The sequence below is a fragment of the Chinchilla lanigera genome, unplaced genomic scaffold (assembly GCF_000276665.1).
Source record: "Chinchilla lanigera isolate Chin_1 unplaced genomic scaffold, ChiLan1.0 scaffold00048, whole genome shotgun sequence".
Lineage (NCBI taxonomy): Eukaryota > Metazoa > Chordata > Mammalia > Rodentia > Chinchillidae > Chinchilla > Chinchilla lanigera.
This window is the reverse complement of record NW_004955449.1, coordinates 11,661,436-11,678,984: the sequence shown is the minus strand read 5'-3', so window position 1 is coordinate 11,678,984 and position 17,549 is coordinate 11,661,436. Positions and strand designations below refer to the sequence as shown.

The 17,549-nt window shown below is 36.8% G+C and overlaps 1 protein-coding gene across 1 annotated transcript in view; it reads right to left on the bottom strand.

The window, feature by feature from the left end:
- The window catches only part of Fap (fibroblast activation protein, alpha), a 70,419-nt gene that overhangs the window by 15,272 nt on the left and 37,598 nt on the right, over positions 1 to 17,549 (bottom strand). The window contains exons 14-21 of the mRNA XM_005393316.2: positions 15,966 to 16,070; positions 15,797 to 15,867; positions 13,736 to 13,789; positions 12,060 to 12,184; positions 8,165 to 8,212; positions 3,063 to 3,161; positions 2,545 to 2,614; positions 1,597 to 1,791 (exon numbers count right to left, since the gene is read on the bottom strand). Of these exons, the coding sequence (XP_005393373.2) occupies positions 1,597 to 1,791; positions 2,545 to 2,614; positions 3,063 to 3,161; positions 8,165 to 8,212; positions 12,060 to 12,184; positions 13,736 to 13,789; positions 15,797 to 15,867; positions 15,966 to 16,070 (767 nt within the window). The remainder of the gene's footprint in view (positions 1 to 1,596; positions 1,792 to 2,544; positions 2,615 to 3,062; positions 3,162 to 8,164; positions 8,213 to 12,059; positions 12,185 to 13,735; positions 13,790 to 15,796; positions 15,868 to 15,965; positions 16,071 to 17,549) is intronic.

Genomic DNA, 17,549 nt, shown 5'->3' with positions numbered 1-17,549 from the left:
CCCAAAGTGAAAAAATACCCTACGGAATTGAGGCTAGAATGCCGACAATGGTGTTAACATTCTTGTTATGGCATACCCAGTCTTTATATAAAAGACTAATATCTCAGTGGAGGTTTTTGCTTTTAAATTAACTTTTCATTGCACAAATTTCCTGCAAAGAAATTAATAATTCAGAAGCCAAAAACCTGAATCACTGAGGATTATGGAGTTTCTTAAAAATAAAGAGCTAATGATGGCTAAAAATAAAGAGCTAATGATAGATTTTTGTATTGTTTAATAACCTACTTATCAGTTTGCCATGTTTTATTCAAATAGACTTTTTATTTTTTATTTTTTATTTTTTATTTTTTTTGGTTTTTCTCCGGTACCGGGAATCGAACTCACGACCTTGCGCTTGCCAGGCAGGCGCTGTGCCACTGAAATAAATCCCCAGCCCCAGAATAAATATTTTTAAATGTATGAGTCATGATTATTTTCCTACTTCTAAAATAATTCCTTTTTATCTAAACTCTTGTGGTTTGACTAGATACAAAAATACAAAAAGCATCTGTGTCTCATCTGTGTTGTGTATGTTGCCCTGAAATCATTAGCTATTAATGGCTTTAAGGTTGCAAAAGAAATGGATGGGTGAATCTTCTGAATTGCTCCTTTTTTGTGAATTGATGTTTAACATATAGCTGTCACACATACAAATTATCAATGGCCAAAATGCAATTAACCCATAACTTTAGATTTATAAGCAACTATTATCTACCTTCACCTGCTCACACTATTATAACAGAAACTCAACAACTAGAAAAATAGCCAGGAGAATCCTGCAGTGTTCCCAAAGCAGCAGTAATTCTGGTGACAGTATTGTTTCAGGAAGAGATGACTGAACTGTAAGTTGTGGTTGAAAATATAGTTTGGCAGAATCCAATTATAAATTTGTATTTTCTCTAAATATTTTCATAATATTATTTCTATTATGGAAATTAAGTATGTTTTTCTCAAAGGAAAGCTAGCATTTTCATGCTAGTATAACTGAACTTGACAGCTAGGTTAATTACAAATGAATGTCCAACAGCTGAATGTATGGAGTATGGGTGAAATCTTGAGCCATTTCTAAGCTTAAGAGGTAGAATTCACAATGCTTAAGCAAATTCAGATATTTTGTTTTCTGAAGATCATCACTAGAGTCACTCAGATTTTCCTACCAATTATAAGCTGTTGTAATAACTGAATGGGTACTGAAATGACTGACACATTGAACAGGCTATTTGTCACCTAGTGCTATAAATCACCTTTCTACACACTTAGCAGATCTCTTCCACAAATATTTTTTCCATATTTGACAAAGTACCCCTGTAAGGCTAATGATTGGACTAATTGAGGAAAATAGAAAGAATTAAGTTATTAAGGATAGTTAAACAGGGCCGTGGGTTTAGCTCAGTGGTAGAACACATGCCAGTATACACAGTGCCCTGGGGTTCAATCCCCAGCAACACCAAAAAAAAAAAGAGAGAGAGAGAAGAGAGAAGAAAAGATGGAAAAGCACAGAAGGGAATGCATGGAATTTGTTTATGTTGACATCAATGTGGATGAGAAGGCGCTCACCTGACAGCTGTAATTTGATCCTCAACTTCATAAACACCCAGCTTTCGATACACTGCATACAATACTTTATCACCTTGGAAGGCTGTCCCTCGGCCATCCACCAAGGCAATGACTATGTCTTCCTTACTTGCAAGATAGGATATCCAATTAATAGAGAATACGGACTTTACGCTCTGGCTGCAGGGACCACCATACCTAAAAGAAGGGGAGAAAAACAAAACCAAAATGAGAAATTTCAAAATCCTCTATAAAACTCAACTTCCTATACTGGCCTCATATTACCTCTAGTAATCCCCAGTACAATTATGTGATAAAATTTCAATGACAATTGCATTAGAACTGGCTCAAAATCAAGAGAAGATCAGGCTTTTCCCAGAGGTTTGTTACAAGGAAGTTGTTTTGGGACACAGCCTCTCCTATTCCCCAAAACGGATACATCTAGGGTTGGCATTTCAAGGAATATGTGTGGGTTTTTCGTCATTTCTGCCACCTGCCACTTGCTAAAAGCAGACATAAGATATACTAAAAAAATGCATGGTGTTTTAAGCAAATTGTGTGTAGGTCAGCACTGATTTTGGGTGTGATTCCACTAAATGTATTCTATTCCTTTATTTCTTTTCTAACTCAATTACATAAGATGTGAAGATGATTTACAATGTTTTTTTGGCTGCAATTTCTCTATCTCTAAGGTATTCAGACACATTCGGCAATTTGCCACATAAATGAAATTCAACACACCCATATAAGCAAGTCCATCTAAAATCTCAACACTTCCTCAGTCTATTTTAAATAGCCATATTTTATTTACTCTGATTAGTTGAGGAATATATAAAAACAGCATCAATAGGAACTGTTACCAAGGAGAATGGTTCATTCTATCTTATAATTCTGTATTTCATTCAACATATTTTCAGTAAATAGTTTTAGACCAAGGAAAATATTACATACACTTGAATTAGCAAAGGATACTTCTTTGATCTGTCAAATCGAGGAGGAAAAATCATCTTGTACCATAAAGCTTTGGAAGAAAGAAAAAACAAAATGATCTTCATTTCACAACATGCATGGCACATTTAAATTCTCTAATATCCCCCACAAAATTAGTGCATAAGTAGTAAATTATTAAGAATTAAGAATATATTTTAAAATGATTTTTTAACACATACTTTAGGTTCAATTTATGAATGACTAGAAATCTTGAAATACTGCTTCAGAAACACAATTTCTAAAATCGAAATTAGATAAATTCTATTTTTTCAAAAAAGTGTTAAAAGAAAGCTATGGAAAAATATAAGATCAACCATATTCTTAAACATATTAAAAATTTAGCAAAACCCAATACTATTAGAGTAAAATTATTTTTAAACAATTTTTCATAGGGTTTGCAGCATAACATTTACAGTCTAATTTCTTAAAGCAAGATAAGCATTTAGTTTTATAAGTGAGAAATTTTTAGAAGATCTTACTGATGTCATCCACTTCAAGTTTCTTAATTTCTTCTTTAGGCAGCTGGATATTTTTTAATGCACTTTCCAATGCCTTGTTTTCTTCTAGGATTTGAATTTCTTTAAAAATGAAACGTCAATTTTTAATTAGTAATAGCTCCACACTTTTAAAACTAAATTCCTTTGGCTTTAATATGGATGAAACTGAAACTGCATAAGTCTTCTTTGAAGAATTTCATAATGACAAACAGTTCAAATCCAGCTTTTAGAGCTGATGTAAGTTTAGACAGGACATTATGCTTCAATTGCTATTTCCTATACACACCTTTGCTTCCAAAACACATTTTGAGAAGAATCATAAAATCAACAATATTAACTCAAGCACGTTTGTTTTCCCATTTTGAACTTATTTATTTTTTTAACCTAAAGCCACGATCTGACCAAATAGGTGACATTTCACTTATTGTCTATTAAAAATATGTAGTAGATATAAAATATAGATCACTGTCTTTAAATTTAAAATAATTATGTATTTACAGAATTTTTAAATTTTCAATGTGTGAAGCCAAATATTACTTCTGACATTTTATGACTCTCTTTTAAACCTTTTATTATTGTTCTTGATGAGTATAGCAAATTCTCCCTTTGTCCAGTAATTTAATAACTGTGTATAGGATTCCTTCAAGGTTTTTCTCCCAAAGTTGTTACATATTTCAGTAAAACAATATATTTCTGCTCTGCTCTGTTTTATATCTTTACAAACATAAAACTGCAGGTTATACTTGAACTTAGTTTTGTTTTCCCCTCTAATCTTTGAAGCTGAACAAATCCATTGACCTTCTGAATGCTATAGATTGATGATAGATGAAAATAGGCTTTTAGCAATGGTGGGTGTTTTATAACTTTTATTTTGAACTGGAATTGTTAACCAGAATATTTGAGAGAAAAGTTAGTCTTATAATATGTGGATTTTGTATCTTTATTTCATTATAAAATGGACTAGGTAACTTGTGAGATGCTGTAATTACTACAAAAGAAATTCTGAGGACTTCTTGTTTGTACGCCTTTTTGAAAAAGTGAGCCCTGAAAATAGAGAACTGGAGACTTGTAACTGCATTCAGTTTGCCAAACCATTTTTCTTGTGACTCTCAGTTTTCAGATACTCATGGCATTTTGCTCCAACATGTTATATTTAATCTTAGTACAAGGATAGATGTTTTGGGTAGGATTTGTATAAGATGCATAATAATTTTCACATCATCTTTGGGTAATCTATAAGGAAAAAGATACTTGTGACACCTTAAAAGTTAAAACCAAAAAAACACTTCTCAGTACGGTGACCAACTCTTCACTGTCCTTGTGTGTGTACTGTATGGGGAGCTCTGGTGGATAAAGGGAATCCTGTGTGGAGCAAGTGCATAGAATGGTTGATGGATTGATTGATTACATTTTTATCATTTTACCATACGCACTGGAAGTAGGAGATGTTACTAAGTTGCTATAACTTTGACCACTTTTCCAGTTGATTTCTAGCCGCTGAACCTTTCTGACCCATGATCTAATGAAACGCCAAATGTAACTAAAAAGCTGACCAAGGCTTCTATCATCAGAGTTCCATGCAGAGTGAGGGGAAAATTTCCCCACTTCTAGAAGCACAAGTGGAATTCCCCAGGGCTGTAGAGTGACAGGTGGCAGCTGGGCTTTTCTATGGAGATTTGCAGTGAAGGCCTATTTAGCCTGCAAGGGATGGGTCAGTCCAGAAAGTAACTTTTACTTTCCTTCACTCATCATTGTACTCAGTACCCAGCCTACTGGGTACCAGGGTGTGGCACTGTAAGGGCTCCCTATATATTTGTAGACTTTTTATTGAGAAAATTAGGTGGTAAGAAATATTATATTTGTTTTTTGTTTAAATCATGTTAAAATGCTATATTATTCATCAATTAAATTATGCAAAGCATCTGTGGAAAAGCTGACAAATGAGGTCATTCAGTCTGTTAATTGTAATGGGAAGTTGGTGTGCACAAAGCAACTAAGCCTCTATTGGGCCCTTAATGCCAAGTGCCACCTCTTCTGAGTTTGCACAGCACCTGGTTCAAGTACTGTCTGCTATTTTCAAAGCACTTTCCTCTGCTGGGAAAATGAAGCCGTCGCACTGTCCTGCATAAAGGCCACAAAATTTTATACATCACACCAACAGTTTCTTCATTCTCTCTCATCATAACACAAGAGACGAAGTCTTCTCCTGTCTGTGAACTCTGTCTTATCCCAACCTCTTAGGGACCTCCTTACTTTTTGTCTCCTAAATTTCTTCCATCAGCATTCAACCGTATTAAAATGCTTATCATCATACAAGAAGAAAATTAAAAGCCCACCAATTGCTTCCAGTCATCATTCCACCTGCTCTTTCCTTTCATTGCAGTCAGACCCGTGGAAAATACTGTTAATTCTAATTTGTCTCTTGGTCAGATCTAACCTTACTTCAGTTTGGCTCCAGTGAAGCAGCTCTAACAGAGGTAGTGTCTCCCTCTTGCTAAATCCACTGATGTGGAGCAGGTCTTCCTTCACTTTCTTGCCTGTGCACCTCCACAATCTTCAGCTCTTGTCCTCCCTCTCTGCATTCCAGGACACCAGACCCTTGGGCTTGTTCCTTTCCTGCTGTTCCCTCTTACTCTCCTTCATAGGCTCACCTTTCTTTCTCATTACTGGAGTGTTTGTGATCCATACAATATTGTTCTAGGCCTGTGGTGGCAAAGATTTTAGAATTCAAGTGCCCAAACTACAACCCAGAGCTTACTTATCTTCTGCAAATTGCCAACACTGCAATTAAACTTGAATACTAAGGTTTTAGAGAAATAACTCATATACTTGGCTTGTGTGCTGACAGAGAGGCACTTGTGTCATAGGTTCACCACTTTCCAATTACCCTGTCCATCCTCATTTTTCCACTCCAACAGCTCCATCTATTTCCAAGGTCTTAGTGACGGTGTATTCCCTAACCCTCTTGATTGTTAGCTGTAGTACACTCTAATACTTTGACATCCACATCCAAAGCTATGCTGCTGCAGGACAGTTTTCCTTGGACATCCCATCAATACCTTAAATTCAACATTTGAAACAAAATTCATCATTTACTGAAAGATCTGCTATACACAGTGAGTCCAGTCTTTCAGTAAAAAAGAGTAGATTTTAATCCACGTGACCAAGCCAACCATCCAAATGGTATGGATCCCTCTTTAATAGTCATGACTCTCAGGTTTGATGGCTTAGCAAGAAACATTTCCTTGCTGTGTCAACAATAAGAACACTCAGATGAGGTACTCTATGTGCTCTCATGTTTCTATCTTTTCCCTGTCTTAGAAATTTATCATATTCTCTTGTAACTGCCTGTTCACACATTTTCATCTCCCAAGGATCTATAATCTTCTGGAAGACAGGGAAATGTCTAACATAGCCTCTATCATTTTATAGATCCAGTACTGAGTACGATGCCTGGTTTAATTTGGTAAGTGCCCAATAAATATCTATTGATTTTAAAGATTGCTGGCACAAACTTTAATGGCATGGGGGTAAAAAACTACAAATAAATAGAAGACACAGTATCTACTGTGAAATAGCAGCTGGACATTCAAGCAAATAATGATTCCCATGCATAATCCAAGATTTACTGGATAGGAATCTCAGGGGAAGACTTGAGATTCTGTATTTATGATAAACATATCAGAAGAATTGTATCATTAGGCAAGTTTGTGAAATGGTGCTCTAAAAGAACTTGAACTTTGATTTGTGAATTAAAAAGTATAAAGAAACATACAGCGAATATGAGAGTGGCTTGAGCATTTGCTTCAAAAGCAGCACAGAGGAATTTGCCAGGAACATAACAAAGATATTAGGAAAAAAAAATGTTATGATGTAGAAATTCATGCTATAGGAAGAGGGAAGCTGGATTTTATGTGAGTCATTATAAGACTGAATTATACATCTATGGTAATTTCAATTAAAACTAAAGCATAAGGACTTGAAAGTAAATCGCTTTAAAATTTTCTCTCACTGAAGGTTGAAATGAGTCAAATTAAGAAATATAAACTACTATTTTAAAGAATGTTTCATCATCAGACACAAGGTTAAAACAAGTTCAAAATGAAACTAAATTCACTGTTCCATATCACAATGCCTGTCCTGTCCAGGGAGCCTGAAATGACTGTTTTTACTTATGACTTTATTTTCACCTATACTTGAACCATTGTGCTGATAGCCAAACTAATCCCAAAGCTGTGTCCTGACTTGTCAGCAGAGCTATCCAGGGACAATTGTGGGCATGAGCACTGAATGAAGTGTCATCTGCTTGTTCCTTACTGTAGCCTCCTCTCCCACAACTCCAACCCTATAATGATGCTTAATAGTAAATCAGACGGTAATGAAGAGCCTACAGGAAGAATATCAGAGCAATTATACACTCAGATAGCTCTCCTGAGAGCAAAAATGGTCACCTCTGAGCTGTGAACTATTTTGAAGCAATATCACAAATTCAGGAAGAAGGAGGACCGCCTTGATAGCAGTTGAAAATGGAAAGAGCTTCCGAATTTCAGGGCGTTCGTATGTGGTAACAATGTGATGTAGCTGCTAACAAAAAAAAAATAGCATGATAGTCCCCTTCTGCTCTGAACCGAGCAGAACTAGACAGAACTGGAGCAGTTACATCTAGAATTTGTCTTCAGTTTGGGATGCTACAAAACAACAAGAGAAAAAAAATATTCAAAGAAACAAAAGCCTCCCCAAACAGCAGAAATTCTTTTTTGAGGAGAGTATACTGCATATGCTAAATTTCTTTCCATTTCTAATCTGTGCTTTTCATGAGGCCAGTTGGAGAAGAGAGAATTAATCCCTGTGATAGAACTCACTTGTGTTATGCCAGCTTCTTGCTGCAAATCATCATTACATTTCATATGATCGGGTTTGACCTGGTATCCAAATCTATGTAATCAAAAGCTGCATAATAACAGGGTTCCATCCCCACTCCTTGTGTGTGTGCAGCAACAGCCTGCTTTCTCACTGGGAATATCACAGAGAATAGATAGAGACAGCAGCTTTAGATAAGACAGTAGCTTGAAGGAGAAGAGTACCTTCATCCGTATGGCCATCATGGAGGGTGGAAATGGGAAGGCCAGGGCCTGCATACAAGATGAAAATAAAACACGGTTTAGTTTCAAAGTAACTATTCCACAAGGACTTCAGGTAGTGTTTCTGATTAGTGTCAAGTTCTCTGCAGTGATTTTTTTTCTCATAGAGACAATATTTTTAAAGTTATGTTTAAACAACACATGACATCAGAGCCCAGTCAGAGAACAGATCCAAGGGAAGCATTACCTGTGCGCTGTCCCTAAAATGATCCTGAATAGCTAAAATTTAATTACACAAAAGGGCCTCAGAAGCTTCAGTGGCAAATGACCTTCTGGGAAGATGTCACACTGTATCAGGCCATTTTTAGCTGTGTCATTGTCGAATAACTTTCACCAGTTCCCAGATTATATGTTCAAGCTGTCCTTTTGTTTCAATGGTCAGTTTGTTTTGGTGAATAAAATCCAGTATTCTTCATGTAATTAACACAGGCAGAAAGAAATTGATATGAAATATATTTTCTTTTCAAATAGACTATGTAAATCCATGTTCCCTGGGAAATACATGGAAGAATGTTTGCGGGCCAGATGTTTATGGAGGGGAGGTAGAAATGGTATTGAGAGGCACCCTAAGCTACGGGGCTAGAGGAGGAAGGACAGGACAAAAATGGAAGGCGAGCTTTAGGATTGTCTCAGAGACCTAGCCAAGCCCTGGGGAGCGCTACAGGGCAGGCTTTTATCCCCCAGGGTGGAACATAGTCACCGGATGAGGCTTGGGAATACAGCAGTCTTCAGAGGAGAGCTCAGCTATAAACTGTCAGCCACCAACACTCTCAGGAGTTGTAGAAAGTAATGAATTAGTCCTAAAGATGGAGGGGTTAATGGGTGGCATATCAATGCCTACTACATATACCAGCATGGAATTAGCTTGTCTAATACAAAAACTGGCTATTTTATCAAGGTCTACAAATAATTAAACACCAATTTTCTATCACTCACTTGGATTATAGAATTGAACAACAGCCAGAAAAACACCTCTAAAGAATGTGCTTGCTCAGGAAGCCAGTGGTTAAAACGTGGCCCAAACGGAAGCTAAAGGTAGATGCTCTTGTCACCTTGACTTTTTCTGCCACATTGCAGGGAAACCAGTAATGCTCTCGGCTGCACGCATTCCCAAGGAGGGATATTCTTCTGATAAGTTCTGAAGACCTGTGCATGAACATTTCCTTCTGTCTTGCTCCTGGCATTTTTCTGCACCCACAGAACATGCTGTTTACCTATTCCTCAGGAGTTCTAGGTATAACCATGCCAAGCACTGTGGCAGAAACTTGTAGCCATACAATTTTACCTGTAATTGTGTAATTGTAATTGTGGGGTGCAATATTACAAAACCACATATTTCAGCTGCATTTTCAACTGACCTTTACAAATAATAAAGCTAATATCTTAAAATCTTGCCTGACCCCTCAGTCTAACTTGGGAACGGAGAAAAAGGGTATTATTAGATTCTCTAAATCTCAACAGTTCTTGTGTGATATTTCAAAGTTTCATACAATGTAATTGTAGAGATTTTCATTTGGGTCAGTTTTCTTCAAGGTTGTCAGGGACAATCATGCATTTTGGCCCAAAGAGTAAGGAAATGGGACATGAATCTAAATTTGTAGACTTTAATCAATCTACATCTATCCTGTGGGATATTCGTGGGTGTTCAGTTCTAGTGGAGCAAATTTCTCTTTTTTTTTGCCAAAAATATGAGACAAATTAATGATTGACTATTCTTGACACAGTAGATCAAGGATATAGTCCTAGAAGCCTAAGCATCAGTTATCTAGAATTCCTACTTTGCATTGCTTTTTTTCGATCAGCATCGTCAATGTGACTTCATCTGCTTTAATCCTGTCATCTGGAACTTATCATCCCTTTGGAGAGTTTGAAGTTACATAAATGAGGCTTTACTCTTGGTCCTAAAGGGAAAAATTTCAAGGTTTTTCCTATGATGGCGCAGTGACTCATTTTACTGGAGCTTCAAAAACACCAGACGATGTGATGCTGCCCACACAGTGTATTTTTTGCTAAATGGGAAATTACCATACTGCTGAGGAAGAGTGAGTGGTAGAAAAGTCAGGCGATTCAAGTTCTAGAAAAGACTCTTCCACCAACTTTTGATGAGAGCTTAGTCTTGATTCTGTATCCCCTCTTCAGTGCTCAAATAGATATTAGAAAGGCAAAGTGGAACAAACTATGGTAGATTGCTTTACCTAACCGTTATAGTATTACCCGATAACAATGTAAATATATGTCTATCAGTATAGTATCACTGTGTCATTGATGCTTTTATCAGCAAATAAATCAGCACAGAAAAAGTTTCTTGGTAGACTTTATAAAAGGTAGCAATGCTGTAATATTTCCTAACATTTATGTTTATTCTGTGAGCATTGAAATCTATTACATATTAGGTATTCTCCTTAATTTCATGAATACAAAGATTAAATAAAGCAGACTCAGGCTTTTGGGAGAGAAGGAGAGATTGACAGATGACTGGGTATGGTCAGTTCAGTGATGCTATGTGCCTGGCATGTAAGCTTTCAATACATGTTGCATAAATACAGAGTTTGGGTTAAAAATGTTGCATACAACTTGAGAGGGACATTTAATGTATACCTTTAAATGCCATAACCACAATCAGCACATATGGTCATGAACGACAATCTCTTGACATTTCAAAGATGCCACTGACCAAACATTTTATGGAAGTGTTATTTCAAACTGACATCTTGTGCCATCTTGAAGGGAGCATTTGGGTTACAAGGCTTATTCATGTCCACATAGTCAAATGAGCTGTGGATGAGAGTCTAGGTCAGGTGGCAGAGTGGCCTTCATTCTGGTTCTTATGGGAAGCACATACAGGACTTCTGCAACTGAGCAGGAATCTCAAACAGTCAGATTCCGTTTGTTCTCTAGGCTGATCACCCCAACGTAGGGAGTTGATACCAAAAGCAGGAGGGTGGCATGCATTTTGGGCTTCCACTTGCCGGGTGCCCCATCCCAAACCATAATGGGGGATTCATTAGAAGGAGGAGACGGACATAGGATAGTTAGAGATTGTCCAATTTAGTTTTCCAAATCTCCACAAACATTAATAAGAACCCAATAAATTTCATTAATCTATAGTGTTTAACCTGTTTTATTGCTTGCCACTTCTTCAAGATAAAATTTTGTAAAGTAAATTTATTTGGAAAGACATTACTCATGAAATGTACAAAAGGCCTCAACAACCAGGAAATGTTTCGTGTATTTTATTACCTATGACTTATGTCTGAATGAACTACGTAAGATATTTTCCAGATTTTGAAAGGATGTACTGAGTGACAGAGGTTCATTTTCTATCCCTATTGAAACTGCAGTTCAAATAAAGATAGGCCTCCCAGAGAAGGCGTAAAGCCTCTAAGCCAGGGTTCTTTCCACTGGCTGTAGGAGTTTGGTACTTCTCTGGGAGATGAGGCCAAAGTCCAGCAACCATTTTATCAGAGAACACTTCTTTTTATGATATTGCTCCTGCTATAGATAGCTGGTAGATTGCGTCTGCATGCAACGTCATGGTGCTGTGGAACTTGCTGGTTAAAAGCATGAGATTTAGTGGCAACAGACTCTTACCCCAATCCTGGCTGATGCTTATCAGCAGTGTACACCTTTGGCAAGTTACTCTGTTTCCTCAAATGCAAGAAAGTGAGGATAATAATACTTTCCTGCTTTCCTTTCCATTTTCCCTTATGTGTTAGATAAAGCCTCACATATAAAAAGTGCTCAGTAACTGGTAGCTAAGAACTGATCAAAGTGGTGGTGACAGGATGATTACCATTATAGTTGGGATGGGAGTGCTTATGTTAGGTCCATCACCTACCGTAGCAGATGAGTGCATAGTACTTGGCATAGTAGCTGAAACTTGCTGTGTAATATTGGCACCTTTCTTTCCTTAGATGGCAAGTAACACACTTCTTGCTTGGAGGATAGCTTCCAATGCTAATTCTAGAGGGAAATGAAAATAAAACTAAGCTGAAATTTTGAGATTGTATTTATCAAAATGTACTACTCCATGTAAAGTGACTAATTTACATATTGACATCAAACCCACTCTATTTTTCTGTTGCCAATATCATTTAAAGTAAAGGGGAATCACAGTGTTTTGATATAGCTTGATTTTTGATCCATTTTTGCCTGAAGAGGCACAAAATTTGAGGGAGAAGCCCTCTGTGGTTTTCCTGAAGTGGGAGAAATAACACTCTTCCAGTGGGAGTGAAGTCACTTCCTACAACCATTAACCTGTTACACTTTGCAAAGTGGTTGGAAACCCACAACTCTTCCTCTTCCCATATCGCTTGTTCTACCCCACAGCATAATGTCCATGGAGAATCTGGCAGGGTAGACTCCCAGATCTTTCTGAACCCCTCAGACTCAGAATCCCCCTTGGTAGAGGCCAAATGGTGTAATACCAGGCTGTGTCAGGGTCCAACTCCACTGTGGATGTCAGGGTGACTTGCACCAACTTAGAGATTTTCTGCTGCTCCCCCTGGCCTTACCCTGGGCGTTGCAGAGAGTGGGTAGTTCTAGAGTAGGCTGCTTCCTAAACAAGTAAGATAAGGGCACGATCCTGAAGGAGATCGAGACTATGGTGGAGAAAAAATGTCTTATTTTTTTGTTACGTCTAGTTTTCATGTTCATGATTTGTTGCAATTTTGCAACTGTAAGGGAGGAAGCTAACAGGTCAGCATGTCCACATACAGAACCTGGCCTCAGCAATACCATCTGTCTCATAGTATTGTAGGAATTATTTAAAGTTATGAATATAAATCAGGTAAAAAAGTACATGGCATGTAATAGAGTACCAGTATGTGGTAAATATTGTTTCTATGTTCACATCTGCAAAGGAATATTGAGAGAATCATTCCAATTGACGAAAGGACAACTCAACCAACTTAAACACTAATATATAGTAGGACTAAAAATGGTTTCAAATGAGTGACAGTAAAGGAAATCACACATTTATTATGAAAATAAAAACAGCACCTCCACATAGTAGGTATTCAATTAATAAATTAAATGAATAAATTCAACACATTAAATAAATAAATGTCCTCAATGTTAAATAAATCTCCTCAATGACCACTAGATTTTGTTGAAGTACTAATAATGCTGATAGCAACATTAGAATTTCCTGCTTTTTTCCTTTTGAAAACAAACATGTTGAGCTGCCTAACATTTGGGGGGCTTATGCCTATATGCTTATGTAACAGTATGCATTATTCTCTGAATGATTTATCTTAATTTATAAATAATCCCAGCATGAAAGGACGCTGAGGCAAAAGGATCATAAGATCAAGTGCCCCCTGGACAGTTTAGCAAGACCCCATTTCAAAAATAAAATAAATAGGTTGAAAATATAGCTCATAGTAGAGATCTTCAGCACCATATACAAAATAAGATTTTCATTACATTTCACACTTTAAATATTTTCCACATTTCTTGAGGGCTATGATGTGTTTTTATTTAAGTATCTGTATATGTAAATAACAGAATTACCTGTAGATATTTCTTCGTCCAGGGTAACCTTCAAATTCATTGCTGGAATAAAACCTGAAAATATAATCAGAAATTACTTAGTATTGTTGATTCAATAATTATAATTTGTTACAAATGTTAGGTAAACAATACAGGCAAATATTAATCTAATGAAACTATTAATTGGCCTTTACATACACAAACCACTGCTGCTCATAACTGAATTTTGGGTTTTTATTCTGATCTCCAAATTATCTGAGAAAGGTTAAATTGTGCTGAGTACTCTTTTTATCACAAACATGTTCTATTTCATTATGAGTCATGTAAGATAAAATGATTTCTGATTATTATTATACCTTTTCTTTTCCACAATTAGTAGCAGTTTATTGGCTTCGCTATATTATATTATTTTTGTCCATGATTGTAAATACACTTTGAAATTATTTTACAGAAGCCCTGAGAGTAGATGAGTTTTCCCCAAATCAGGGACATGCATCCAAATTGAGATTCCACACACCTTAGGTCCTGCTAATTCACCCAGATGCAACACAAATCCTAAGAGAACACATTTGCTCCGTAAGTGTCTAAGTAGCTTTCTAACCTTTCTGAATATAGATATGAAATGGGAAATTCAGTCTAGTGAAAGGATTTTCATTCCTCTTTAAGTATATCTGAATATAACAAAGTGTCACATTTTTTTCAGTTTCTTGCTAGTCTCAAGAAGAATGAGCAGAATTCAACTCTTTCCTAGTACCAAATTTACATTCTAAGCATGCATATTCCGGTTTATGTCTTCACTAAAGTCACATGACTCCAATCAGCTTCCACTTGCCATTCCCACACCACTTCCAACAACCTGTAAATAAGTTGCTTAGCGCCTTTCCCAAGCGGCTTCCTGCAGCTTTCCTGTGATATTTCTTTCCCCATTGTTCTCATCTCTGACAGTGCAGCACAGTCTATTCTCTGTGTTTTCCCCCTCACAGTCAGTAGTTCACCAATCCCGCTCAGCCTCCATCTGCTTTAATCATCGGCCCTTTCATCTCATTCGTTTATCAAATGTGTGTTGAGCTTCTCTGTGTCAGTCACGGTGCCAAACGGTACAGGTACATAGACAAGGCGGCGTAGTTTCGTCCTCCAGTTCCACACTCCATTGCTGTTATTCTAGTTCAGGGCTTTGTTGTCTCACACCGACATTATGACCTCGGCTGGCTCTTCTTGTCTTCAGTTTTCTCTACCTCCCAAATATATTATGCCTGAAATTAATCTCCTACCTGTGTTTATCCTGTTACTTGCCTTACTTTAGTGCTTTTCATGGCTGCTTCATATACTGTCCAACCTCCTTTGCCCACCATCGTATAACTTCACAAACTGACAATAGGTTTCTGATAGAGTCCCTCTTGTGAACTTGGACTAGTGATCCTCTTCTTTTACTCCCTAAATTCCAGCTAATGGCAGGCAGATCATGACCACTAAGGCGTAGCCCTGGATTTAGACTACATTAGAAGTGAGACACGGGAAGTGTGTCTTCCTGATCAGAAAGTTTTACTATGAAATGAATTCTTGTGTGTCACTAACTGAGTGCCCATGATCAAGTTAATTAAAAGTTCAGATTGTCAGTTTTCTCATCTGTAAAATGGGATAATCATTTTGTACTTTACAGTATTTGGTACACAGTACTTCTTCAATAACTGATAACTCTTGTAGTTTATAATATTAACAGTGAATCATTACAAAAATTTTCCACATTTATAACATGCCCTCCACTGAATTATGAAACTTGCTTATTTTGCTGAAGAATAAAGTTTGTCTTCAAATCCAATTATCTTAAAATTTGTATACCTTTCATATAATTATCTATTAAACATCAGAAGAGAAATAAGTACCTATTAAAGAGTCCAAAAGGAGTTCACTTTAACCAATTATTAAAGAATGTGCAATGGAAACACAGCTGTCTGAACTAAACTAGGAAGTAAAGAAAATGCACCTTTTGTGAACTAAGAGATGCAGCGGTATCATTTGGACGCCCATCAGTCAGTGCTAATTAAAACCTGAATGATGTATCTTGCTTCATGGAATACTTACAGTGAATCCTGTGTTACTCTGAGTATATTTATGGCCTCCCACTTGCCACTTGTAATTTGAATAGCATTTTCCTATAAAAAGACAAACATTATGTTGTGTGAAGCCGAGCGTTATTTGAGCAACCTCAAGTGAATGATCTTTGAGGAGATAAATTTTAGAAGGAACATACCACAGTGTCTTTGATATAGTGAATATGTTTGTAGCCATCCTTGTCACTAAATATTTTGTAGTATGAAATGCTATCATAGTTAAAAACTGGTGTTGAAACAAAGAACTGAAAGAAATTAACAGAGGTTATGTTAAAAAAGACAAACCAAACAAAAACCGTAGATTTTTTTTATAAAAGCAGTGTGTGTCACGTTAATAGGAACCGGCCTGCCTTGCCTCCCTATCACCCGTCACTCCCGCCTGAAATTCCAGCTCTTCAGATGACAATAGTGAAGTGATTCCAGCAGGCGCTTACTCTTGCGGGAGTGGTTGGCTGTTGCTGTGCACACCTGGCTTTGTGACGGTAAAAGTGAGCAATTTTCTATGTTTACAGTTATGTCTTTTGAAAGAGTTAAAAGAATCACAAATGAGTGCCAATATTTAACCAACTGAGACCTTAAAATGAGGTATTTGAGCAAAGTATGGCTTTTATTTGAGCTTATAGTACTTTTAATTCTTGATTTATCTAATGCCAAGCACCTAATGTCAATGATTTAATGAAGAAATTTTAAAGATTAAAATACCTGGAGTGAAGTTTACTTCTTGTGACAGGAAGCCCACGAACATCTACTTGATATGTGATGGGGACCACATAATTACATATGGCAAGGGTCCCTAATCTCCAAGCTGTGAACTGATACTGGTCCATGGGCTATTAGACACTGGGCTACACAGTAGAAGGGCTAGTGGGAGAAAAGAAAAGCTTCATCTGCTTTTACAGCTGCTCCTACCACTTGCAGTGTGCCTGAGCTCAACCTTCTGTCAGGTCAGCGCCAGCATTTGATTCTCATAGGAGTAAGAATTCTTTTATAAACTGAATGTGAGTGTTCTAGGTTTTGCACTTCTTATGAGACTATAATGCCTGATGATCTGAGGTGTAGCTGAGGCAGTGATGCTAGCACTGGGGAATGTAATTATTATATATCGCAAACATATACTAATAAAAAAAAAGAAAAAAATAACACCAGCTTTGGTCTGTGGAAAAATTATCTTCCGTGAAAGTGGACATTGGTGCTAAGAAGGTTGGGGACCACTGCTAGATATTCTGGTGTGGCTTGGAACAGAACAAGACACACCTCAACATCCTAAACACTACAGATAACTGAAATTCTTCAAATGTCCTCAGACCACATGCCCACAAATAATACCATGCTTTTCCCATTAAAAAATAAATTGATTTGTCTTACAGTTGCTAAGTTTTTTAGAATTTGTGAAATAACTATATGAAGAAAGAGCTACTATACATCACGCAGAGAGACATTTCCATGCATAATACGAATCATGTTTCTCTGGTTGGTGTCTCTCTACATGACAGTAAACCAAGATGCTCTGAGTCAGAAAACAAAAACAGTCAAAACCTACCAATCAACCAAACACACTAAAAAAGTATCTTCTAGCTACATATTTAAATCCTGCTGAGACCTAGTCTGAGGCTTATTTTTGAATGAGATTAGGGAATGTCACAGTAAGCTTCTTTAATGGTGGTACCATATTTGATTTGATACTTGATGTTAATTAATAGAATTAATGTTTTCCCTGAAAGGAT